We start from the raw sequence: 25,770 nt of genomic DNA, 5'->3' as shown, positions 1-25,770 counted from the left end.
ATGTAGTGTGTGCTCCCTCCCTGTACTGTGCTGTATGTAGTGTGTGCTCCCTCCCTGTACTGTGCTGTATGTAGTGTGTGCTCCTCCTCCCTGTACTGTGCTGTATGTAGTGTGTACTCCTCCTCCCTGTACTGTGCTGTATGTAGTGTGTGCTCCTCCTCCCTGTACTTTGAAACATATAAGGTTAAAAAAAGGGGTCGCTAGAATCATCGCACAGGATAAGTAACTACAGGGCTGGTCTTGTTTTGCACAAAATGTGTTTGTGTCACTCGGCTGCACATGCGATCGCACACTTGCAAAGCGTAAATACACTCGCCCGCGGGTGGCGACAATGCATTTGCACGGCTGCTAAAAGTAGCTAGCGAGCGATCAACTCAGAATGAGGGCCACAGTCACAGGTAAACAGTAGCATAATGTAAAGCAAAGGAGGCCCCAACTGTGTCTATCTCAGAATCAGGACCTCTGAGTAGTGAACCTGCCCTCTTGACAGGCCCCTCCCCCTCAACAGACCCCGCCCCCATTAGGGCTGCTTCCATAAATTTCCCGGGCTGGTGTTCGATCCCAATTCGCCCCTGCCCATAACCGCAGAGACTACAGCTGGTGCTACAGTATGGCTGCACAGGAGGGGTTATACCACAAGGCCCCACAGCCCGGCACAGTGCCTGGTAACTGTCTACACTGCAGTGATTAGCACTAAACCCCTAGGAGTGTGCCCAATAACAATATTGCAGTGCAGCATTCTGGACCCTCTATCACTGGCTAAAGTCAGGTACTCATCCCCATTCTCCCCTTCACTTCCTCTAACATCTCCTCTGCCTTACCTCCACAAACTCCCTCTCCACTGATTTCACCTATCAGGCACTCAAAAACCACTTTCCCATTATGATTTGCTTTCCCAGCATGGTAGGGCCCTTTTTTGCTATCTATGGGGTATATTTACTAAAGGGCAGATTGATAACATTGGAGATGTTGCCCATAGGAACCAATCAGATTATACTTATAATTTATCTAGCACATTCTAGAGTAGAACATAATAGAATCTGATTGATTGCTATTTGCAACATCTCCACTTCTATAAACCCATACTTTAGTAAATATACCCCTATGTCTCTCCACTTTACACCAGTGTCATTCTCTAACACTCTGCCCTATGCCTGCCTTCACCTGTCTTTCCAATAGGTTGTCTGTCACTCTTTTCTACCTTATCTTGGGTCTGCTCTCTTGCTTGATGTCTGTTCTCTCAGCATCTGCCCCATATCTAATAAGGGGGGGGAGCGGCACACGGTCAGGTCCGGCTAGGTGGGCACAATGCGGCTGACTCTGGGACCCTCTACCAATAAAGACTGGTGGGCATGGCAGCAACTGCCTGCCGTCTCGCCCGACCACCACTGCTCTGGAATCACAGGCTGCTGCTTCTGCTTCCATGGATGTTTTGTTTTATTTTCCCCGTGGGGGGACAGTATAGTTGGATTTTTTCTGTGGGGACAATGTGTGCGTGGTGTTTTGTTTTTCTATTTCCCTGTGGGGGCATTGTGTTTATTACTGTGGGGGGCCAATGTGTGAGACAGTAACCACACCCCGTGCAGCAAGGCCATGCCCCATTTATGTTACATAGCGCCCCCTTTATGGGGGCATGCAAATGTGCAACCTTAGTAGATCGCAAAGGTTTCCAGTTTTCAGAGTAGATCTCCGACTGTAAAAGTCTGGCTACCTCTACTGTAGGTAACTGAATCATCTTTTTTTTCAGTGATAAACTCGAATTGTCACCAGTAATGTGAACAAATCATCATAACCCAACAGCCCACAATATATATCATATAAAATACTATACAAATATCTTAATAGATCTCTTGTGTAAGTCATCCATGATAAATCAGCCTACTTTCAAAGTCAGTGACAGAATGACCATTCCTGAGACATGCCAGCTTCCAAATTCTAGATTTTCACAATTTTATTGCAAGATGGGAAAATCCTGGGGAAACATCTACAATGGAAGCACCATGCTGTGGTAATGGAATCACCAAGTGGGTAATGAGCTTGGTAAAGTGTACTGATTACAATGTTTGCTACCTACTAATACAACTACTACTTATATTTCCTTCTATGTTTTACAAAATTACACAATTTGGAATGTATCACCATGGATCAATACCTGGAATACTTGTCAATAAAAGCTGACATAAACATTCAAACAAAGATTTAGATACATAGCAGAAGTGCAAATCAAAAATATTAGCTAGAAATAGGTGCATTCAATCAAAACAAATCAAACACAAAAGTGGGTTGTTCCCCCAGGTGTCCCCCAGCACACTAAATTAAAATGATATGGCCCACAGTGGGTGCTGTTAGTATATAGTGTAAGGATCACCGGTATCAGAGTGAGAAGCCGTGATGTGGCTTGGTGGCTCACCATGAATTTGCAAATGCATGCAACAAATATCTCTGAATATATTACCATATAGTATTTCAAGAATTGTTGCAGGTACTAGTTAGTGTGCTTTCTGTTTGGTATGACCCCTCCTTTTCATGCACCTGAAGAGTACTGCCAGATTGATTTGAGCAGCTCCCACTGTGTTTGCTCAAAACTAATCAAGTAAGTACATTCATGAAATGAAGCCTTTACTGAGCCTCTGGAATTTACAAGAAATATATTAAAATGTATGGATAGTAATATAAAACACTCCTGTTCAGGATTAGTTCAAAAATTACTCAGCATATGGGGGGTGATTCAGACCTGATAGTAGATGTGCTAAATTTAGCAAATCTATGATCAGCTTCCCTGACATGCGGGTGATGCCCAGCACAGGGCTAGACCGCCCCGCATGTCAGGCCCTACCCCGTCGTACAAGTTCAAAAGCATCGCACAGCGGCAATGCTTTTGTACTGTAGGAGTAGCTCCCAGCCAGCGCAGCTCCTGTGAGGTCATGCAGCTGCCGCGGCCTGCCCCCCCAATGGTCCAGGTACGCTTGCGTTGCCCGGACCACGCCCCCTAAACAGTGGCCAAACGCCGCCGGCCCGCCCCGCGACCGAGGCGATCGCAGGGCTAAGACCGCTGTCGGCGCATGCGCACTTCAGACCTGATCTGTGAACATGCAAAGCACCGATCAGGTCTGAATTAGCCCCATGGTTCATTGCAACCTGTGTAATCATTGACTGAGATTAGCTGTAGAAATATTGGCATTTACTCTTTAGATCAGCTTCCTGATCAAAAGAGCAACCTAGATATGTGTCCTTATACAGTACATTACTAATGCAGTTGTGCCAAACAGCCCCTCTCGGCGCACCAGGGCCCTCATTCTGAGTTGTTCGCTCGCTAGCTGCTTTTAGCAGCTTTGCACACGCTAAGCCGCCGCCTACTGGGAGTGAATCTTAGCTTTGCAGAATTGCGAACGAAAGATTCGCATAATTGCGAATAGAAATTTCTTTGCAGTTTCTGAGTAGCTCAGGACTTACTCTGCCACTGCGATCAGTTCAGTCAGTTTCGTTCCTGGTTTGACGTCACAAACACACCCAGCGTTCGCCCAGACACTCCACCGTTTCTCCAGCCAGTCCCGCGTTTTTCCCAGAAACGGCAGCGTTTTTCCGCACACACCCATAAAACGGCCAGTTTCCGCTCAGAAACACCCACTTCCTGTCAATCACACTCCGATCACCAGAACGAAGAAATTTCTTTGTTAAGCCGTGAGTAAAATACCTAACTTTTTGGCAAATTTACTTAGCGCAGACGCACTGCGAACATTGCGCATGCGCAGTTTGCGACAAATCACTCCGTTGCGAAAACCACTAACGAGCGAACAACTCGGAATGAGGGCCCAGGTCCTGTGTGACTCTTCTAGTGCCTGGAATGTTTTTCTAGTCCTCTTACCCCAAAAATCCGTCAGTTGCAGTGCAATGCCACTAAGACGCACTGGGAGCCTGATCTGATTAATTTGATATTATTATTATTATTACAATTTATATAGCGCACACATATTCCACAGCGCTTTACAGAGAATATTTGCCCATTCACATCAGTCCCTGCCCCAGTGGAGCTTACAATCTATATTCCCTATTACATGTACACACAGACACATTCACGCTAGGGTTAATTATGTTGGGAGCCAATTAATCTACGTGTATATTTTTGGATTGTGGGAGGAAACCGGAGTACCCGGAGGAAACCCACGCACGTACGGTGGAGAATATACAAACTCCGCACAGGCTCATGTCGACACTGTGTTTTTATATTTATTTTTATTAAAATTATGAAATGTATTATATGGTTAAAGTTTCCATGTGAAGGAGGATTCTAATTAATGCTAATATGTTGCTGGTTTTAAATACCGCCGGTTTGTAACATGCAAGAGATATCCAGGCTTCTGAAAAGGCAGGAAATGGTTAAACATTTCAACCAATTAGGCACCCCTGATGGGGATAAATTGAGACCACAGTGACTGTAGACCCATCCTTTGATGAAACCGCCGTCCAATTAGGCGGAAAAACGCATCAGATGACGTAAGCAACGAGTGAACCACAGGTGGAACGCAAAACTGGAAGCCCCGAACCCGGAAGTTGCAACGCGAATCGTAGCCAGCGTCCCCCGGTTCTCTGGAGCTGCTGCACAGCCTCCACATACAGCGCTTTGAGCCCACTACTTCTCGGGAGTTGCTGCAGTCTGTATATACAGCGCTTTGAGCCCACTACATCTCGGGAGCTGCTGCACAGTCTGTACATACAGCGCCTGGAGCAAACCAGCCTCACTTTCTCCACACTAACCACGACTTCAACTTTATAACCGGGACATTCAAATATATAAAACGGAGAACATAAGAGGTTTGCCATACCATCCATAGCAGGAGGCATACATATTGAATGGGTGAAGTATAAACATACCAAGTGCCTGTTTCTAATTCTACCAAGCTTATTAATACGCTGCATGTGCATGCTAAACTAACACATGCCTGAACTAAACCAGCAATCCGTTAATTACTAATTGATATCTTTGTGGGGACAAATAGTGCTATTGAATTCTTACTTGTTGCTTATGTTTATGGGGGTCATTCCGAGTTGTTCACTAGCTGCTTTCATTTGCTGCGCAGCGATCAGGCAAAAAAACGGCACTTCTGCGCATGCGCACGCGCTTCGTACTATTACAACGAACAATGTCGTTTCACACAAGGTCTAGCGAAGCTTTTCAGTCGCACTGCTGGCCGCAGAGTGATTGACAGGAAGAGGGCGTTTCTGGGTGTCAGCTGACCATTTTCATGGAGTGTTCGAAAAAACGCAGGCATGTCTGGAAAAACGCAGGCGTGATGGGCGAACGCAGGGCGTGTTTGTGACGTCAAAACAGGAACTGAACAGTGTGAAGTGATCGCAAGCGCTGAGTAGGTCTGAAGCTACTCTGAAACTGCACAAAATTATTTTGTAGCCGCTCTGCGATCCTTTAGTTCGCACTTCTGCTAAGCTAAAATACACTCCCAGTGGGAGGCGGCATAGCGTTTGCACGGCTGCTAAAAACTGCTAGCGAGCGAACAACTCGGAATGACCACCTATATGTAATCATTTGTTTTTTAATTTAATTAATTTTAATAACGATTTTTAAACACAATAAATATTGGTGTAGAATCAAACCAGGAGCCTGATATGTGCCTTGATTGAGAACAAATAATTGTGTTCCATCTTACCTATATGATTGTGCGCCAATGCCGTAACTAGACATTTTAGCGCTGTGTGCAAGAAACAGCATCGGCGCCCCCCCATATTTAAAATAGGGCCAGTGACAAAAAGTGGGGGCGTGGCTTCATGGGGAAGGGGCGTGACCACAAAATAATACCAATTCATATTATGCTGCACAGTAGTCTCCATTATTCAAATTACACCGCACAGGAGCACCATTTACACACATTACACCAGGAAGAACCCCTGTCACACATTACAGCAGGCAGAGTTCCCTTTTACACATTACAGCAGGCAGAGTCCCCTTTAACACAGTACGGCAGGCAGAGTCCCCTGTAACACAGTACGGCAGGCAGAGTCCCCTGTAACACATTACGGCAGGCGGAGTCCCCTGTAACACATTACGGCAGGCAGAGTCCCTTTTTACCCAGTGCAGCAGGCAGAGTCCCCTTTAACACAGTGCAGCAGGCAGAGCCCCCTTTAACACAGTACGGCAGGTAGAGCCCCCTTTAACACATTACGGCAGGCAGAGTCCCCTTTAACACATTACGGCAGGTAGTCTCCTGAGCACTGTGACCTCCGTGGGGAGGGGAGGAAGGGTTAGGACATGACTGCCCCCACGTTCAGTGTATCCTTTGGGGGGATTGTCAGGCTGCACTGTAAAAGTCTTACAGGGGGGGGGGGAATCGGGCATTACAGCACTTTGACTTCTGCGGGGAGGGGGGGTGAGAACAAGAATACCCGCGGCTTTGTGTATCCGCGGGGGGGGGAAGGTTTGTGGGCCTGCACTGTTACTCTGAGGGGGGGGGGGGGATCAGGCGTTACAGATGCGGCTTACTGTAAGCTATGGCCGTGGCAGGGAGAGGGGGGTCCGGCATTTCAGCCCATGGGTCATTTTTAGCTTTGGTAGAGAGGACATTAAGCTGCTGCGCCAGAGGCGGCAGGGAGGGGGGGGCGGGCATTACAGCCTGCGGTTCATAGTAAAGTGAACGCTGGCGACAGCTGGGATGTCAGCGTTACAGCGGGTCACTGTAAGCAAGACTTTAAACTGCAGTGGCGGCAGGGAGATGGGAAGGGGGGGTCAGGCATTACAGCCCGCAGCTCACAGTAAACTCCAGCGGCGGCGGCGGCTGCGGAAGGGGGAGCTCGGGCAGTATTGCCCTTGGCTCACTAACCTCCATGGCCGGGAAGAGGACATTCAGACTGCAGCAGTGCGGGGGCATCAGGCAACATTGTCCGTGGCTCACTGGGGGCGGAGGTGGTCACTGCACGGGCTGCACTGTAAGCGCCTGTTGTTGGGGCGGGGAGGATGCTGAGTTAGTGTAACCTCCGTGGAAAATGCCCGTGTCTGAGCTGCACTGTAAGCTCTGGCGGCAGAGGGGTGGGGGGGTGGGATCAGGCATTGCTGCCCGCGGCTGCACTGACAACAAACACTACAGCGGACACATCACAGATTACGTTACAGAAATACAGGTGTTGCCGGCGGTACTGCGCCCACAGTGCATATGCGCTGTGTGCCAGGCAACGCCGGCACACACCTAGTTACGGCCCTGTTGTGCGCCTTCATTATTTAGTGTTTTTCAGATCTCTCTATATATGTTCAATCAGATACAAGTCTGGGCTCTGGCTGGGCCACTCAAGGACATTCACAGAGTTGTCCTGAAGCCATTTCTTTGATATTTTGGCTGTGTGCTCAGGGTCGTTGTCCTGCTGAATGGTTTTCATCCAGGATGTCTCTGTACATTGTTGCATTCATCTTTCCCTCTATCCTGACTAGTCTCCCAGTTCCTGCCACTGAAAAACATCCCCACAGCATGATGCTGCCACCACCACCATGCTTCACTCTAAGGATGGTATTAACATGGTGATGAGTGGTGCCTGGTTTCCTCCAAACATGATGCCTGGCATTCACACCAAAGAGTTTAATCTTTGTCTCATCAGACCAGATAATTTTGTTTCTCATGGTCTGAGAGTCCTTCAGGTGCATTTTGGCAAACTCCAGGTGGGCTGCCATGTGCTTTTTACTAAGGAGTGTCTTCCGCCTGGCCACTCTACCATACAGGCCTGATTGGTGGATTGCTGCAGAGATGGTTGTCCTTCTGGAAGGTTCTCCTCTGTCCACAGAGGAATGCTGTAGCTCTGACAGGGTGACTGGTCACCTCCCTGACTAAGGTCCTTCTCCCCCGATCGCTCAGTTTAGACTGCCGGCGAGCTCTAGGAAGAGTCCTGGTGGTTCCGATCTTCCATTTACAGATGATGGAGGCCACTGTGCTCATTGGGACCTTCAAAGCAGCAGATATTTTTCTGTACCCTTCCCCAGATTTGTGCCTCGCGACAATACTGTCTCGGAGGTCTACAGATAATTCCTTTGACTTCATGCTTGGTTTGTGCTAAGATATGCACTGTTCCACACTTTCTCCACAGATTAGTTCTCTCTCAAAGTGCCTGATTCGGAGTCGTACGCAGAAGCGCCCGCAGCAGCATCTATTAGCCTGTCTGCAACTTTATGCAAATGATGCTACAAACTCCTTCCCTTGCATCGATCTATGCGGCTGAATGTGCAAAGACTGAGACATCAACTTTCAGCATCTGTACACGCAGTAATACAGATTGTTGCGTTCTTAGGTGCCACCCTTAATTACACCAGCCCTATGACTATGGCCTCCTATGCCTGTATCTGTGCGTCTGTATATCCAGCCACTTTCACTGACCCACCCATGATACTCCCATAACACGCCCACTTATTGGACCATTTTTGCAAGTATCCCTAGCCACTTCCCAGCCACCGTCCTGGAACGCTCATCACTTTTCCACAACATTTCTGATACTGTCCGTGTATTTTTGCTTAGCAAGTGTGCGAGCGCCTGTGCAGCCAGGCAGTGCAAAAACATTTTGTGCAGTTTCTGGGTAGGTCTGGACTTACTCAGCTGCTGCGATCACTTCAGTCTTTTTGGTGCCGGAATTGACGTCAGACACCCGCCCTGCAAACGCCTGCGTATTTCCAAACACTCCCAGAAAACGGTCAGTTGCCACCCACAAACGCCCTCTTCCTGTCAATCTCCTTGCGATCACCGTGCGAATGGATTCTTCGTTAAATCCATAGCTCAACAACGATCCGCTGTGTACCCGTACGACGCACATGCGCATTGCAGTGCATACGCAGTAGAGTCCTGATCGCTGCACTGCAAAAAACGGCAGCGAGCGATCAACTCGGAATGACCCCCCTGTGCACTGCAGGGGGGGGGGGGGGGCAGATGTAACATGTGTAGAGAGAGTTAGATTTGGGTGGGGTGTGTTCAGACTGAAATCTAAATTGCAGTGTAAAAATAAAGCAGGTAGTATTTACCCTGCACAGAAACAATATAACCCACCCAAATCTAACTCTCTCTGCAAATGTTCTATCTCCCCCATCTGCAATGCACATGGTTTTGCCCAACTGCTAACAACTTTGCTGCTGCGATCAACTCTGAATTACCCCCTAAATTGTTACAATCTGTGGATGGGATGTCATAAAATCTCTCAAATGCGCAATGCAATACTTGAATATAAATGTCACATGCAGGAACAAAGCTTGTGAGAAAGCTCCATTCCTACAAATCCTCTCCCCACACTTCCCAGAGTAGTGTTTGCGGAACTGCCTTATATCTACAGAGGTTGTTTATCCAAATTTGATGAGGTGTGGGGATCATAGGCACAGTACCCACAGAGAACTACACTTTACTGGTGGTTAATAAGCTATATTAAAAAAAGAAAATCCATATGTGAAATACAACAGGAGTTTTGTCATTAATGTTAAAGCACATACACATGGTGCGATTCTGACTATGCTCGATCTGGAGCCCAGAACCACCGATATTGACTATACACACTGTACGATTTTGACTATTCTAGAAATAGCTTATTGTAGATTTTACACTTTCTAGTCAAAATTGACCTGCACACTATTTTTTCCTGCGATACCGACCCCGTGGGATCACACATCGGCATCGCAAGTGGTTTACACACTGTGTGATATGTACTATATTTTCTACCGATATGGACTATATAGTCCATAGGTAGTTCATATCGCACAGTGTGTATGCTCATTTAGACTCACTACAAGAATGGATTTTTTTCAATAAATCATTTGATTTGTGGTGGCACTTGACCTCTAGAGAGGTTCATTTAATCTTTACACACCATACCAGAAAGAGAAATGGGAACAGCCTAGTTAGAATAAATAGACTGGCCAGCATCATTACCACTCTTACCTGGACCAGTTAGATTTCAAATCAGTCTTACCTGTGACAGACACAATGGGAGCCCCCAGTGACTTTAGAAGGGTGGTCTTCAGGTTGCCAACTGTCGGGATCCCAGCGCAAGGTATACCGGCGCCGGAATCCCGACAGCCGGCAAACCGACAGTTTTTCTCCCTCGTGGGGGTCCACGACCCCCCTGGAGGGAGAACGCGCGCCACCGAGCCCGCAAGGGGCTCATTTGCGCTCGCCATGCTGTTGGTAAGCCGGCGGTCGGGCTTCCGGCGCCGGTATGCTGGTCGCCGGGAGCCCGGCTGCCGGCATACCATACCTCTTTAGAATACTGCATCCATTTGCTTTTGAACTTTGTGACTATTTGTTATTTTGAGGACAACAAAGAAGCTATAATCTTGAAGGAACAGCAGAGATGATGTCTGTCTGGAAAGATGGCTGCTTACCACCTAGTGAGATATAGAAGTGAGGCCGGTATACAGTGCCTGCAGCTGAGTGTCGCTGTAACTGTTACCGCCTGATAGCACCTAAACGTCATCTGCAGCAAAAGGCATAGGGCTGCCAAATACAGTATGACTTCTGAGAGAGGCACCTCCAGTCTAGCCCAGTAAGAAATACACTGGTGACAGAGGCGAGAGACTGATCGCTTCTATCTCCTGCCCTGTGGCCATGGGAATAATATGGTAAAGCCTTAGATTTTATTAACCATGTGTATGTTGACAACATATTTTTTAAACAATTTATTTAATACAAATAATAGTAACAAGAACTTTCAGAAATATTGGTAATGGAAGTCCATTTAACAAGAATAGATTACAGAGTTTGCATATATCAGAGTAAACCTGAAAGCAATGTTAACTCACAGTTTTCCGTGTTTTTTTGCATTTTTTTTATAAATAGAAATAATTTCATTTTATATAAGTAAAGAGCTCTTTGACATAAGCATAAGTCAAAGAACATTTATATTGATTAGTGTCTAGCAGGAAGCAGCCTATGCGATAAGAAGTGTGGTATTGTCCAATTGTCCATATCCCAATAGTACAGTACTGAAGCACTGCTCATCAGCTGCCACTATTGGGGGGGAAGAAGTCCTCAGTCTTGAACACTGCTGGAGGCTCGTATCGTGTTGGCTGTGGTCTTTGAAAATTTGCAGCTTTCTAAAAAAAAAACAAAAAAAAACAACAACTAAATTATAGTCTTAATGATATCCATAATGTGAGAAAATATATGATCCAACCTTGCAATGTGATAGTCTTTACTAAAAACGAATAGAAGAAAAACAAAACAAAAAATAAAAACTCTACCGAGCATAAAACAAGTTTTATGGTAAGAACTTACCTTTGTTAAAACTCTTTCTGCGAGGTACACTGGGCTCCACAAGGAATGGACAATGGGGGTGTAGAGTAGGATCTTGATCCGAGGCACCAAAAGGCTCAAAGCTTTGACTGTTCCCAGAATGCACGGCGACACCTCCTCTATAACCCCGCCTCCCTGCACAGGATCTCAGTTTTCAGTTAACCAGTCCAATGCAGTAGCAGGAAAAGAGACGACAACGGTTAGTAGCCACAACACCGCATTCTCACGACAGGAGACATGTCAGCGGCTAATGCCATACCAACCCAAAGAAGCTAAGTGTGTCAGGGTGGGCACCTTGTGGAGCCCAGTGTACCTCGCAGAAAAAGTTTTAACAAAGGTAAGTTCTTACCATAAAACTTGTTTTCTGCTGCGGGGTACACTGGGCTCCACAATGAATGGACAATGGGGATGTCCTAAAGCATTCCTTATGGGAGGGGACGCACTGTAGCGGGCACAAGAACCCGGCATCCAAAAGAAGCATCCTGGGAAGCGGCAGTATTGAAGGCATAGAACCTTATGAACATGTTCACAGAGGACCACGTAGCCGCCTTGCACAATTGTTCAAGGGTCGCACCACGTTGAGCCGCCCAAGAAGGTCCAACAGACCGAGTAGAATGGGCCTTAATGTGATCAGGAGCTAATAGACCAGCCCTCACATAAGCATGTGCAATCACCATTCTAATCCATCTGGCCAGAGTTTGCTTGTGAGCAGGCCAGCCCCGTTTGTGAAACCCAAACACAACAAAAAGAGAATCAGATTTCCTAATAGGAGCAGTTCTCTTCACATAGATACGGAGAGCCCGTACCACATCCAAAGACCGCTCTTTGGGAGACAGATCAGGAGAAACAAGTGCCGGAACTACAATCTCCTGATTAAGGTGAAACGAAGAAACCTTAGGTAGATAGCCGGGACGAGTCCTAAGAACCGCCCGGTCACGGTGTAATATCAGATATGGGGAACTACAGGACAAGGAACCCAAATCAGACACTCTTCTAGCTGAAGCAATAGCCAGCAGAAACACCACCTTAAGGGAAAGCCACTTAAGGTCAGCTGAACCAAGAGGTTCAAACGGAGACTCTTGTAACGCCTCCAAAACCACCGACAAGTCCCAAGGAGCCACAGGCGGGACATAGGGAGGTTGGATACGCAACACGCCCTGAGTAAAGGTATGCACATCAGGTAAGGTCGCAATTTTTCTCTGAAACCACACCGACAAGGCAGATATTTGAACCTTGAGGGAGTCCAGACGCAGGCCTAAGTCCAAGCCCTGCTGAAGAAAAGCCAATAACTTGGCTATACTAAACTTGGAAGCGTCATAGTCGTTAGATGCGCACCAAACAAAGTAAGAATGCCAGACCCTATAGTAAATCCGGCCCGCAACATAGTTTGAATGACCGCCTCAGAAAACCCTTTAGCCCTTAAGACGGAAGCTTCAAGAGCCACGCCGTCAAAGACAGCCTGGCTAGGTCCTGGTAGACACAGGGGCCCTGAACGAGGAGGTCTGGGCGTTGTGGAAGTAGAATTGGACGCTCTGACGATAGGCCTTGCAGGTCTGAGAACCAGTGCCATCTGGGCCACGCTGGAGCTATGAGAAGCAGAATTCCTTTTTTTTGCTTGAACTTCCGAATTACCCTGGGCAGGAGTGACACCGGAGGGAACACGTACGGCAGCCGAAACCTCCACTGTACCGCCAGCGCATCCACGAATGCTGCTTGAGGATCCCTTGTTCTTGCTCCGAAGACCGGAACCTTGTGATTGTGTCGAGACGCCATCAGATCTACGTCTGGAAGGCCCCACCTTTCCACTAGGAGTTGAAACACTTCTGGATGGAGGCCCCACTCGTCGGCATGCACGTCCTGACGACTGAGAAAGTCTGCTTCTCAATTCAGGACTCCCGGAATGAATATTGCCGATATGGCCGGTAGATGGCGTTCTGCCCACTGTAGAATCCGTGAGACTTCCTTCATTGCTAGGCGGCTTCGAGTGCCGCCTTGATGATTTATGTAAGCCACTGTGGTGGCGTTCTCCGACTGTACTTGAACAGGATGGTTCTGAATTAAATGCTGGGCTAGGTTCAAGGCATTGAAGACCGCCAGCAACTCCAGAATATTGATCGAGAGGAGGGACTCCTCCTTGGTCCACCGCCCCTGAAGGGAGTGTTGCTCCAACACCGCGCCCCAACCTCTTAGACTGGCATCTGTCATCAACAGGACCCAGTCGGATATCCAGAACGGATGGCCCATGCACAGTTGTTGGTGCGGGAGCCACAAGAACAGCGACAGACGGACCTCCGGAGTCAATGAGATCATTCGAGACCTGATCCGGTGAGGCAGGCCGTCCCATTTGGCTAGAATCAGCCTCTGGAGAGGGAGAGAGTGAAATTGAGCGTACTCCACCATGTCGAATGCTGACACCATGAGGCCCAGCACCTGCATCGCCGAATATATCGACACTTGCGGACGAGATAGGAAGCAACGAATCCTGTCCTGAAGTTTCAGGACTTTCTCCTGAGACAGGAACAACCGTTGGTTGTGAGTGTCCAATAGTGCTCCCAGATGCACCATGCTCTGAGCAGGGATGACTTCTTCCAGTTGATGAGCCACCCGTGGGCTTGCAGAAACCGGACCGTCACATCTAGATGACGCAGAAGAAGTTCTGGGGAATTTGCCAGGATTAACAAGTCGTCCAAATATGGCAGTATCCTGACCCCTTGACGGCGGAGTACCACCGTCATCACCGCCATGACTTTTGTAAAGACTCGCGGAGCCGTTGTTAAACCAAAAGGTAACGCCCGAAACTGGTAATGGCAGTTGCCAATCGCAAATCTCGGGTATTGCTGATGAGACACTGCTATAGGAATATGCAGGTAAGCATCCTGTATATTCAGGGAGACCATAAAGTCCCCAGGTTCCAAGGCCAGAACTATAGAGTGAAGGGTTTCCATTTGGAACTTGGAAACCTTCACAAACCTGTTCAATGCCTTGAGGTTGAGAATGGGCCGGAAGGACCCATTCGGTTTCGGGACTAGAAACAGCGGACAATAGTACCCCCGGCCCCTCTGCGCAAGAGGCACCTGTACTACGACTCCTGTATCCAGGAGGGTCTGTACCACCGATTGTAGAGTGTTTGCCTTTGTCTTGTCCAACGGGACATCTGTCTGGCAAAATCGATGAGAGGGTCGGTTTTTGAAGGCTATGGCGTAACCTCGAGTGACGACTTCCCGTACCCAGGCATCTAGGTATACCCTAGAAGCCGGCCCCCCATCCTGGGATTCCCCAGAGGGAGGCCCGCCCCGTCATGCGGCAGGCTTATCTGTCTTGGAAGCTGGCTGACGGGCCGCCCAGGCTCTTTTGGGCTTAGGCTTACCAGGTTTGGAAGTGCGGGCCTGCTTGTTGCACGCCTGACCTTTTGCTTTACCTGAAGGACGAAAGGGGCGAAAGGAAGTACCTTTAGCCTTAGACACAGAAGGAGCAGTACTTGGCAGACAGGCAGTTTTGGCAGTAGCCAAGTCATCCACAATCTTATTTAAATCCTCCCCAAACAAAATATCTCCCTTAAAAGGGAGTACCTTCAGGGTTTTTCTAGAGTCCAGATCCACAGACCAGGATCTCAGCCACAATATCCGGCGAGCCAGGACTGACGTAGTAGAGGCCTTGGCTGCCAGGATACCGGCATCAGAAGCCGCCTATTTAATATAACGAGAAGCTGTGACAATATAAGACAAGCATTGTCTAGCATGGTCAGAGGAGATTTCAGCCTCTAACTCCAATGCCCATGCTTCAATGGCCTCTGCAGCCCAAGTAGCTGCAATAGTGGGCCTTTGTGCAGCACCCGTGAGGGTGTAAATCGCTTTCAGACAACCCTCCACACGTTTATCCGTAGGCTCTTTTAGAGACGTGACAGTGGTGACCGGTAGAGCTGAGGAAACCACCATCCTAGCCACATGCGAGTCCACTGGAGGAGGCGTTTCCCAATTCTTAGACAGCTCCGGCGCGAGGGGATAGCGAGCCAGCATCTTCTTTTGAGGCACAAACTTCGTACCCGGGTGTTCCCAGGGTTCCTGACGTATATCAATTAGGTGGTCAGAGTGAGGTAAAACTTGTTTAATCACCTTCTGACGCTTGAACCTATCTGGTTTCTTAGGAGGAACGGATGGCTCGGGATCATCCGTAATCTGTAAAATTAACTTAATAGCCTCCAAAAGATCAGGAACATCCACATGTGAACCAACCTCCCCATCAGCCGTATCGGAGTCAGAACCTGTGGGGTCAGTGTAAGTGCCGTCTTCATCCGACGAGGTGTCAGTGACAGCAGTGGATTGTGAGGAAACAAGCGCTCGGACGTAGGCGAGCGTCCCCTTGGACGTAGGCGAGCGACGGTCAGACTTTTTAGTAGTCAGGGACTGGTTCAACTTCTTTATTTGAGCAGATAAATCGTCCGCCCATGGCGGGATAGCTGCAGGGACCACAAACGGTTGCATCGGCATTGGGGGTCCCATAGGGGGTGTCAGTTTATGAACTAGCGTATGCAGAAGCGTGGAAAAAGCGGCCCACGGCGGATCATTATTTGCCTCCGTTGCCACCGTCCCACTGGGGGGCAAGGAGCCTTCAGAACCAGAGCCCAAAGCTGCTATATTCTCCTCATAGGTATCTGCGGCTTCAGCAACACCGGCAGTGTGTTCAGCCACAGAACCGTTACCCTCAGAAGCAGACATGATATAACTTGCAGTATCAGGTAACACAGTACAATTTGTCAGCAGCACAATACCTCTAGCCCAAACCCCTGCGCAGTGTAGTCAGCACCAGCAGAGATAAAGGAGAGATATGGTGACTAAATCACAGAGAAAAATACGTAACAGTATATCTTTGTGAAAATCCTATATTAGATAAAACCTGACGCACCAAGGTTATAGAATATAGGGATAGCAGGTTGAGTGAAAGACACGAAATGGACACCACTCAGATATCAAATGCACACACAAATAGTCACAGTCTGTACAATGCAGAGGTTATTACTAACAATAATACTGCACTGGACTAGCTTACACAGCTATATAACAATAGATATAACAGTACACAGTAAGAACTGGATGTATATCACAGGGTAATTGTACTAGGAAACCCTGACTAAGTGCACTCTTTCTTAACTAACACTGACTAAAAAAGGCAGGTAGAATACTTAAGTGTCTTGTAAAGTCACAGCACTGACAACCAGGCGGCTTTACATAGGAGGATTTGCCCAAGCATTCCCAGGAACAGTGAGCTGAGGGATAATGGCGCCGCAGACACTGCCAGGGAGTGAGGGAGAGACAGATATGCAGCTCCAGGGCAGGAACATTTGCATAAAATGGTGCCCTGGGGCTGGGGGAGGGGCTTCAGGTCCAAGCTCTATCCCCCTGCTGGCAAAACCACTAGGTACTGCGGGCTCTAATAAAACGGTTTATAGAGAAAACCTAACCTGTCCCATGCCCTGTACTGCCACAGTGTCCACCACCAGCGCGCGTGGCCCGCCTCCCACTGACCGCGCAGGATCGCGATAAAGACCGGGTCCCGCAAGCGGGACCCACTTACCACCTCCAGAAGCACGGCCACGCGATCCCGGAGAGCCCCCGTCGTGTGTGCCTGACAAGAAGAAAACCGGAACCTCCTGCTGTAGTTACCCGCCAACCAGGGCTCAGGAGTGTACAGCGCCGCTGGGGAGAGCTGGAGCTGCAGCCGTGAATGTCCACTGACATGTAACACTGCTGCTGCCCTTGAAGTCTTCACTTTTTTCCTCAGAAAAAAAGCTCTTCTTAGGGCTGCCTGGAGCAGCCCCTCTGTTAAGTGCCTGCTACTACAGCACCAACTACAAAACTGAGATCCTGTGCAGGGAGGCGGGGTGATATAGGAGGCGGTGCTATGCATTCTGGGAACAGTCAAAGCTTTGAGCCTGTTGGTGCCTCGGATCAAGATCCTACTCTACACCCCCATTGTCCATTCCTCATACCTCCCAACTTTAGCCGCTTGTAAAGAGGGACACACGCGCGGCGAAGTCGCGCGCCCCCCCGAAAAAGGGGTGTGGCCTATGGGAAAGGGGCGTGGCCTCACGGGAGGACCCGCGATCGCGAGCCACGCCCCCGATTTCGTCATTGAGGGGGCATGCCCAGCGCTCCGTGAGCTGCTGGCATGCCCTCTCTCCCTCTGTCTGCACTGAATAGACGCTGTGCGCATGCGCACAGCGTCTATTCATCGCTGCTCTGCTAAGCAGAGCAGCGCGTGCAGGAGCCTCCCAACTGCCCCCCCCACCGCGGGACACTGCGGCCCGCGGGTGGGACAGCCCCCAAAAAACGGGACTGTCCCGCGAAAATCGGGACAGTTGGGAGGTATGCATTCCTTGTGGAGCCCAGTGTACCTCGCAGCAGAAATTTACAATATCACTCTAATGGGGGAATGCAATTGTTTTACCGGTCATCTTAACTAATGGGAACCTAATGGAGGAATTCAATTTTTGCTCCAATCGGGAGCCCATTAACCCTGGGAGATGCATTTCTTTTAGCTGCTTTCTGAGGTGGCGAGAAGAAATGTGCGAAGAGTCAGTGGTGTGGGCGCCCTAACCAGCACTTTAGATGGCTTTAGCCACTATATGCGGCTACACCGGATGCTTTTGGTCGCACGTAAAGTAATTGGCGCTAGATCAGAGCAACAATTGAATTGGTCTGATGAGCACCTAGTAATTTGTGCGCCTGGTAAAACAACTGAATTACTACGATTATCAGCAAATCTGCATTTAAAGTTCCTGTTTGGATGATGCTTCCCCTTAAAAGAGACCACCCATACAACTACAGTTCAAATAAATAGTTAACATATTTGGAACGGTAGCGAGCTGAAATTATTATACCACGCCCGTTAGCAGAAACAGAATGGGTGTGGAAGGGGGTGAAAAGATTTGAATATCGCCCTTAAAGTCTATTACACACTGTGTCAATTTCAACACTGCATGCCATGTTCATATGCGTTAACTCTCAGAGCACTATGCTGCAAGGTGCCCTAGACACACATTATTGAAAGCAGCAAGGACAAAGTATAAGGGTCTATCTCTATGCTTTAAATAAGCAATGCTTTTCAAAACTCCTGATGCATTATTACAGGTTAGGGTTATTTTTAAATGCTGGGGCACCAAACCTGAAATACACAAATTTAAAAAATGAACCATTTCTTTCCACACACTAACCTTGGTTTTCCATTCCTCCCAGTTCCTATAGTAGGAGGTACTTCATTATGGGCCTAATTCAGCAGGGATAATGCATGATGATGCCCTGTGCAGTGTGCGCATGCCCAGAAACCGCACACAGCGAGATGCGTCGGCAGCTCACATGTGCAAATACCCCTGCCTGACAGTACAGGCAGAGGCATTCGCGGGGCGAGAGGGGGCGTCGTGTTGGCGTTTCGTGGGCAGCGTTGCGGTATTGGGGGGGGGGGGGGGGGGGCGGTCCAGACAATGCAGGAGTGTTTGGACCGTTTGCACGCAACCGTTGCGACCCAAAATATGTCGGGTTGCCATCTGCCCTAGCAGCTAGGCTGCGTAGACAGAGGGCAATTCTAAACATGCAAGAGCATCGCCGTTGTGCGATGTGTTTGCGTGTTTGCGCACATCTACGATCCATGCCGAATTAGGCCCAATGTCTGGGGACATTATTTAGCAGCAATTCTAAGCATTCTGATCCATACTTTTATAGAGTAATGCAAATAACTATCATATGGAACAGGGCATTTTTCTGGGCCACACTTACGTTAGCACCCCCTATATAGCAATGTACTGTAATTACAGCACCAAGAACAGTATGGGAGACCCACACAGATACTCACAGCTGGTGAAAAGAGAGGAGAGGCACTGATATTTTGGAAGATTTTCTTGAGAGGATTATGGAAATTTCCCAGGTTTGTTTCCGCCTGCGTAACCTGCTCTTCCATCAGAGCGACATCACTTCCAACCTTTTTAACAAAGGCCTGTTTAGAAGATATATAGAAAAAAGGTTTTGACTAACACCAAACAATAAAACAATCATCAGGAGATTCTATATAACCACGGGCCGATCGACATTTTATTGATAGTCATCCCTCGAGACAAGCTTTTACCCTTTTGCTCCACGGGAGGCTACTGTTCTTCCTGAGCTCGCCTAAGGATATCTGTGTTACGGTTTTACAGGTGTACCGCTCCAGTCAAACTCCCCAATCATCCAAGAAGTAAAAAAAAAAAAAGCATTTGAAATGCACCAAAAAAGCATTTTCAAAAACATAAAATTCTTGCTAATGTGCATATAAATCTACTAGCAAAAATACCTAATTATTAAAACACACACTAACTTTTTTGCATGTGGGTAAATAATATTAATCTCAAGTTTTGTTTTTTTTTGTTTGTTTTTTGAGGTTGCGTATGTTCTACTACAGATGAAGAGCCCATTCCCCGGAATGAAGGTCCTGGCGACTGAGGTAGTCCTAATTCTCCACGCTGGGTATGAACACAGCAAAGACCGCCATGGCATGTCTTTCTACCTACTGCAGGATGCGACTGAATTTGCGCCTGGACATGCGACTTCGAGTTCCGCCTTATCGGTTGATGTAAGCCATACCAGTGGCATAGTGTGTACCTGAATGGGCAGTCTGTTCAGTAGGGGAAACACCATGAGGAAGGCATTGTAAACAGATCTGAGCTCGAGAACATTGATTGGCAGGAAACCCTCGTGTTGAGACCAGCGACCCTGAAATGGGTCCAACACCACCGCACTCCAGCCCCGGAGACTGTCTGTCGTCAGGGGAACCCAGTCCCGAATGCCGAAGCGACGAACTGCCAACAGATCGTTGATCTGGAACCACCAAAGGAGAGAAATGTGGGTCCTGGATGCCTGACGTACCAGCCGATGCCTGTGAACCCGTCCACTGAGACAGGAGGTCCAGCTAGCATGGTCTGGAATGGATCCAGACTAATTCTATGGCTTCAAATGTAGCCATCATCTTGCTGAGAAGGCGAATGCAAAGATGAACAAACACCTTTTTCGACATGAGCACCAAACAGACCATGTCCTGGATTGCCTAAGCTTTTTCCGCAGGAAGGAACACCCTCTGCAATGATGTGTCCAGAATCATCCCTAGGAACTGGAGACATTGAGACGGCACCAGGCTGGACTTTAGGAAGTTGATGATCCATCCATGCTGGAGAAAAAAAGTGATGTGATAGGGCTACATCCGCCAACAACTTTTCCTATGAAGGGGACTTGAGTAGGAGATCGTCCAGGTAAGCTATTATGATCACCCCGAGAGCACAGATGAGCAATCATAACTGCCATTACCTTTGTAAGGACCCTGGGCGCTGATGATAGCCCGAATGGAAGAGCTCAAAACTGATAGTGAGACCCCTGGATCACAAAGGGCCTATACTATTTCCCCCGATAAGCCTGACAGCTCCCGTTGCAGCGCTGCTCCTCCGGCTCCCCCCGGTCACATGGACACTCCCCCGTCATGTAACCACTGCCGGGGGTGGGGCAATGTGGTCACGGCGCTGCTCCGGCTTCCCTGCCGGGGGCCACCATACCGAGTGGCAGCTTCCGGGCAGCGGCGCCATGCCTGCAGTCCCAGCCTGCTGCTGCAGCGGGCATGGGACGCTACAGGTTGTCCGGCGTCATCTGGGATTTTGATTCGCCTTGATTCAGGCAGGCGAAACTGAATCCCCAGAAAGAGCCATGTTCCGCTGTTTCTACCGAAAACACACGTTTCACTGAACCTGTGTGTTTTCGGGAGAAAGGGCTTTTTTTTTTTTTTTTTTACAGGCGATCAATCTGGATAGCCTGTAAAAAAATAATACTGGTGAAACATTGGGAAAAATAGCGAAAAACATACTTTTTTCGCACCCAATGTTTTACTGGGGCTAATAGGATATCCCCCTAAGGCGCCGTCGGACTCTAGGCAAAATATTGTTTTGGACACGAAAATAAGAATTTACTTACCGATAATTCTATTTCTCATAGTCCGTAGTGGATGCTGGGAACTCCGTAAGGACCATGGGGAATAGCGGCTCCGCAGGAGACTGGGCACAAAAGTAAAAGCTTTAGGACTACCTGGTGTGCACTGGCTCCTCCCCCTATGACCCTCCTCCAAGCCTCAGTTAGGATACTGTGCCCGGACGAGCGTACACAATAAGGAAGGATTTTGAATCCCGGGTAAGACTCATACCAGCCACACCAATCACACCGTACAACCTGTGATCTGAACCCAGTTAACAGCATGATAACAGAGGAGCCTCTGAAAAGATGGCTCACAACAATAATAACCCGATTTTTGTAACAATAACTATGTACAAGTATTGCAGACAATCCGCACTTGGGATGGGCGCCCAGCATCCACTACGGACTATGAGAAATAGAATTATCGGTAAGTAAATTCTTATTTTCTCTGACGTCCTAGTGGATGCTGGGAACTCCGTAAGGACCATGGGGATTATACCAAAGCTCCCAAACGGGCGGGAGAGTGCGGATGACTCTGCAGCACCGAATGAGAGAACTCAAGGTCCTCCTCAGCCAGGGTATCAAATTTGTAGAATTTAGCAAACGTGTTTGCCCCTGACCAAGTAGCTGCTCGGCAAAGTTGTAAAGCCGAGACCCCTCGGGCAGCTGCCCAAGATGAGCCCACCTTCCTTGTGGAATGGGCTTTTACAGATTTTGGCTGTGGCAGGCCTGCCACAGAATGTGCAAGCTGAATTGTACTACAAATCCAACGAGCAATAGTCTGCTTAGAAGCAGGAGCACCCAGCTTGTTGGGTGCATACAGGATAAACAGCGAGTCAGATTTCCTGACTCCAGCCGTCCTGGAAACATATATTTTCAGGGCCCTGACTACGTCCAGCAACTTGGAGTCCTCCAAGTCCCTAGTAGCCGCAGGTACCACAATAGGCTGGTTCAAGTGAAATGCTGAAACCACCTTAGGGAGAAATTGAGGACGAGTCCTCAATTCTGCCCTGTCCGTATGAAAAATTAGGTAAGGGCTTTTATAGGATAAAGCCGCCAATTCTGAGACACGCCTGGCTGAAGCCAGGGCTAACAGCATTACCACTTTCCAAGTGAGATATTTTAAGTCCACAGTGGAGAGTGGTTCAAACCAATGTGATTTTAGGAACCCCAAAACTACATTGAGATCCCAAGGTGCCACTGGAGGCACAAAAGGAGGCTGTATATGCAGTACCCCCTTGACAAACGTCTGAACTTCAGGAACTGAAGCCAGTTCTTTCTGGAAGAAAAATCGACAGGGCCGAAATTTGAACCTTAATGGACCCTAATTTTATGCCCATAGACAGTCCTGTTTGCAGGAAATGCAGGAAACGACCCAGTTGAAATTCCTCTGTAGGGGCCTTCCTGGCCTCGCACCACGCAACATATTTATGCCAAATACGGTGATAATGCTGCACGGTTACATCCTTCCTGGCTTTGATCAGGGTAGGGATGACTTCATCCGGAATGCCTTTTTCCTTCAGGATCCGGCGTTCAACCGCCATGCCGTCAAACGCAGCCGCGGTAAGTCTTGGAACAGACAGGGTCCCTGCTGAAGCAGGTCCTTTCTTAGAGGTAGAGGCCACGGGTCCTCTGTGAGCATCTCTTGAAGTTCCGGGTACCAAGTCCTTCTTGGCCAATCCGGAGCCACGAGTATAGTCCTTACTCCTCTCCTTCTTATGATCCTTAGTACCTTGGGTATGAGAGGCAGAGGAGGGAACACATACACTGACTGGTACACCCACGGTGTTACCAGAGCGTCCACAGCTATTGCCTGAGGGTCCCTTGACCTGGCGCAATACCTGTCCAGTTTTTTGTTGAGGCGGGACGCCGTCATGTCCACCTTTGGTTTTTCCCAACGGTTCACAATCATGTGGAAGACTTCTGGGTGAAGTCCCCACTCCCCCGGATGGAGGTCGTGTCTGCTGAGGAAGTCTGCTTCCCAGTTGTCCACTCCCGGAATGAACACTACTGACAGTGCTATCACATGATTTTCCGCCCAGCGAAGAATCCTTGCAACTTCTGTCATTGCCCTCCTGCTTCTTGTGCAGCCCTGTCTGTTTACGTGGGCGACTGCAGTGATGTTGTCTGACTGGATCAGCACCGGCTGACCTTGAAGCAGAGGTCTTGCTAGGCTTAGAGCATTGTAGATGGCCCTTAGCTCCAGGATATTTATGTGAAGTGATGTCTCCAGGCTTGACCACAAGCCCTGGAAATTTCGTCCCTGTGTGACTGCTCCCCAGCCTCTCAGGCTGGCATCTGTGGTCACCAGGACCCAGTCCTGAATGCCGAATCTGCGGCCCTCTAGAAGATGAGCACTCTGCAACCACCACAGGAGAGACACCCTTGTCCTTGGTGACAAGATTATCCGCTAATGCATCTGAAGATGCGACCCGGACCATTTGTCTAGCAGATCCCACTGGAAGGTTCTTGCGTGGAATCTGCCGAATGGGATTGCTTCGTAAGAAGCCACCATCTTTCCCAGGACCCTTGTGCATTGATGCACTGAGACTTGGCCTGGTTTTAGGAGATTTCTGACTAGTTCGGATAACTCCCTGGCTTTCTCCTCCGGGAGAAACACCTTTTTCTGGACTGTGTCCAGGATCATCCCTAAGAATAGAAGTCGGGTAGTCGGGATCAGCTGAGATTTTGGAATATTGAGAATCCAACCGTGCTGGCGCAGCACTATCTGAGATAGTGCTACCCCGACTTCCAACTGTTCCCTGGATCTTGCCCTTATCAGGAGATCGTCCAAGTAAGGGATAACTAAAACTCCCTTCCTTCGAAGGAGTATCATCATCTCGGCCATTACCTTGGTAAAGACCCGGGGTGCCGTGGACAATCCAAACGGCAGCGTCTGAAACTGATAGTGACAGTTCTGTACCACAAACCTGAGGTACCCTTGGTGAGAAGGGTAAATTGGGACATGTAGGTAAGCATCTTTGATGTCCAGAGACACCATATAGTCCCCGTCTTCCAGGTTTGCAATCACTGCTCTGAGTGACTCCATCTTGAATTTGAACCTTTGTATGTAAGTGTTCAAGGATTTTAGGTTTAAAATTGGTCTCACCGAGCCGTCCGGCTTCGGTACCACAAATAGTGTGGAATAGTACCCCTTTCCCTGTTGTAGGAGGGGTACCTTGATTATCACCTGCTGGGAATACAGCTTGTGAATGGCTTCCAATACTGCCTCCCTGTCTGAGGGAGACGTCGGTAAAGCAGACTTTAGAAAACGGCGAGGGGGAGACGTCTCGAATTCCAATTTGTACCCCTGAGATACCACTTGAAGGATCCAGGGGTCCACTTGCGAGTGGGCCCACTGCGCACTGAACTTCTTGAGACGGGCCCCCACCGTGTCTGCTTGTAAAGCCCCAGCGTCATGCTGAGGACTTTGCGGAGGCGGGAGAGGGCTTTTGTTCCTGGGAACTGGCTGTTTGTTGCAGCCTTTTTCCTCTCCCTCTGCCACGGGGCAGAAATGAGGCGCCTTTTGCCCGCTTGCCCTTATGGGGCCGAAAGGACTGCGCCTGATAATACGGCGTCTTCTTAGGTTGAGAAGCTACCTGGGGTAAAAATGTGGATTTTCCAGCAGTTGCCGTGGCTACCAGGTCTGATAGACCTACCCCAAATAACTCCTCCCCCTTATAAGGCAATACTTCCATGTGCCTTTTAGAATCCGCATCACCTGACCACTGCCGCGTCCATAAACCTCTTCTAGCAGAAATGGACAGCGCGCTAACTCTTGATGCCAGTCGGCAAATATCCCTCTGTGCATCACGCATATATAGAAATGCATCCTTCAAATGCTCTATAGTCAGTAATATACTGTCCCTATCTAGGGTATCAATATTTTCAGTCAGGGAATCCGACCACGCCAGGCCCGCACTGCACATCCAGGCTGAGGCGATTGCTGGTCGCAGTATAACACCCGTGTGAGAGTATATACATTTTAGGATATTCTCCAGCTTTCTATCGGCAGGTTCCTTTAGGGCGGCCGTATCAGGAGAGGGTAGTGCTACCTGTTTTGACAAACGTGTGAGCGCTTTATCCACCCTAGGGGGTGTTTCCCAACGTGCCCTATCCTCTGGCGGGAAAGGGTACGATGCCAATAACCTTTTAGGAATTATCAGTTTTTTATCGGGGGAAACCCACGCCTCATCACACACTTCATTTAATTCCTCGGATACAGGAAAAACTACAGGCAGTTTTTTCTCACCAAACATAATACCCTTTTTAGTGGTACTTGTATTATCAGAGATATGCAATACATTTTTAATTGCTTCAATCATGTAACGTGTGGCCCTAGTGGAAGTCACGTTTGTCTCCTCATCATCGACACTGGAGTAAGTATCCGTGTCTGTGTCTGCCATTTGAGGTAACGGGCGTTTTAAAGCCCCTGATGGCGTTTGAGACCCCTGGACAGGCACAAGCTGAGTAGCCGGCTGTCTCATGTCGTCAACTGTCTGTCGTAAAGAGCTGACACTGTCACGCAATTCCTT

At 48.6% G+C, this 25,770-nt stretch overlaps 1 protein-coding gene across 1 annotated transcript in view; it reads right to left on the bottom strand.

Moving 5' to 3' along the window:
* Positions 1 to 10,627: 10,627 nt before the first annotated feature.
* Positions 10,628 to 25,770, bottom strand: part of LOC134928046 (biogenesis of lysosome-related organelles complex 1 subunit 4-like) — a 31,482-nt gene continuing 16,339 nt past the window's right edge. The window contains exons 4-5 of the mRNA XM_063923287.1: positions 19,104 to 19,244; positions 10,628 to 11,059 (exon numbers count right to left, since the gene is read on the bottom strand). Of these exons, the coding sequence (XP_063779357.1) occupies positions 10,964 to 11,059; positions 19,104 to 19,244 (237 nt within the window). The 3' untranslated portion in view covers positions 10,628 to 10,963. The remainder of the gene's footprint in view (positions 11,060 to 19,103; positions 19,245 to 25,770) is intronic.

Source organism: Pseudophryne corroboree, chromosome 5 (genome assembly GCF_028390025.1).
Source record: "Pseudophryne corroboree isolate aPseCor3 chromosome 5, aPseCor3.hap2, whole genome shotgun sequence".
Taxonomy (NCBI): Eukaryota; Metazoa; Chordata; class Amphibia; order Anura; family Myobatrachidae; genus Pseudophryne; species Pseudophryne corroboree.
This window is presented reverse-complemented; position numbering and strand designations above follow the sequence as displayed.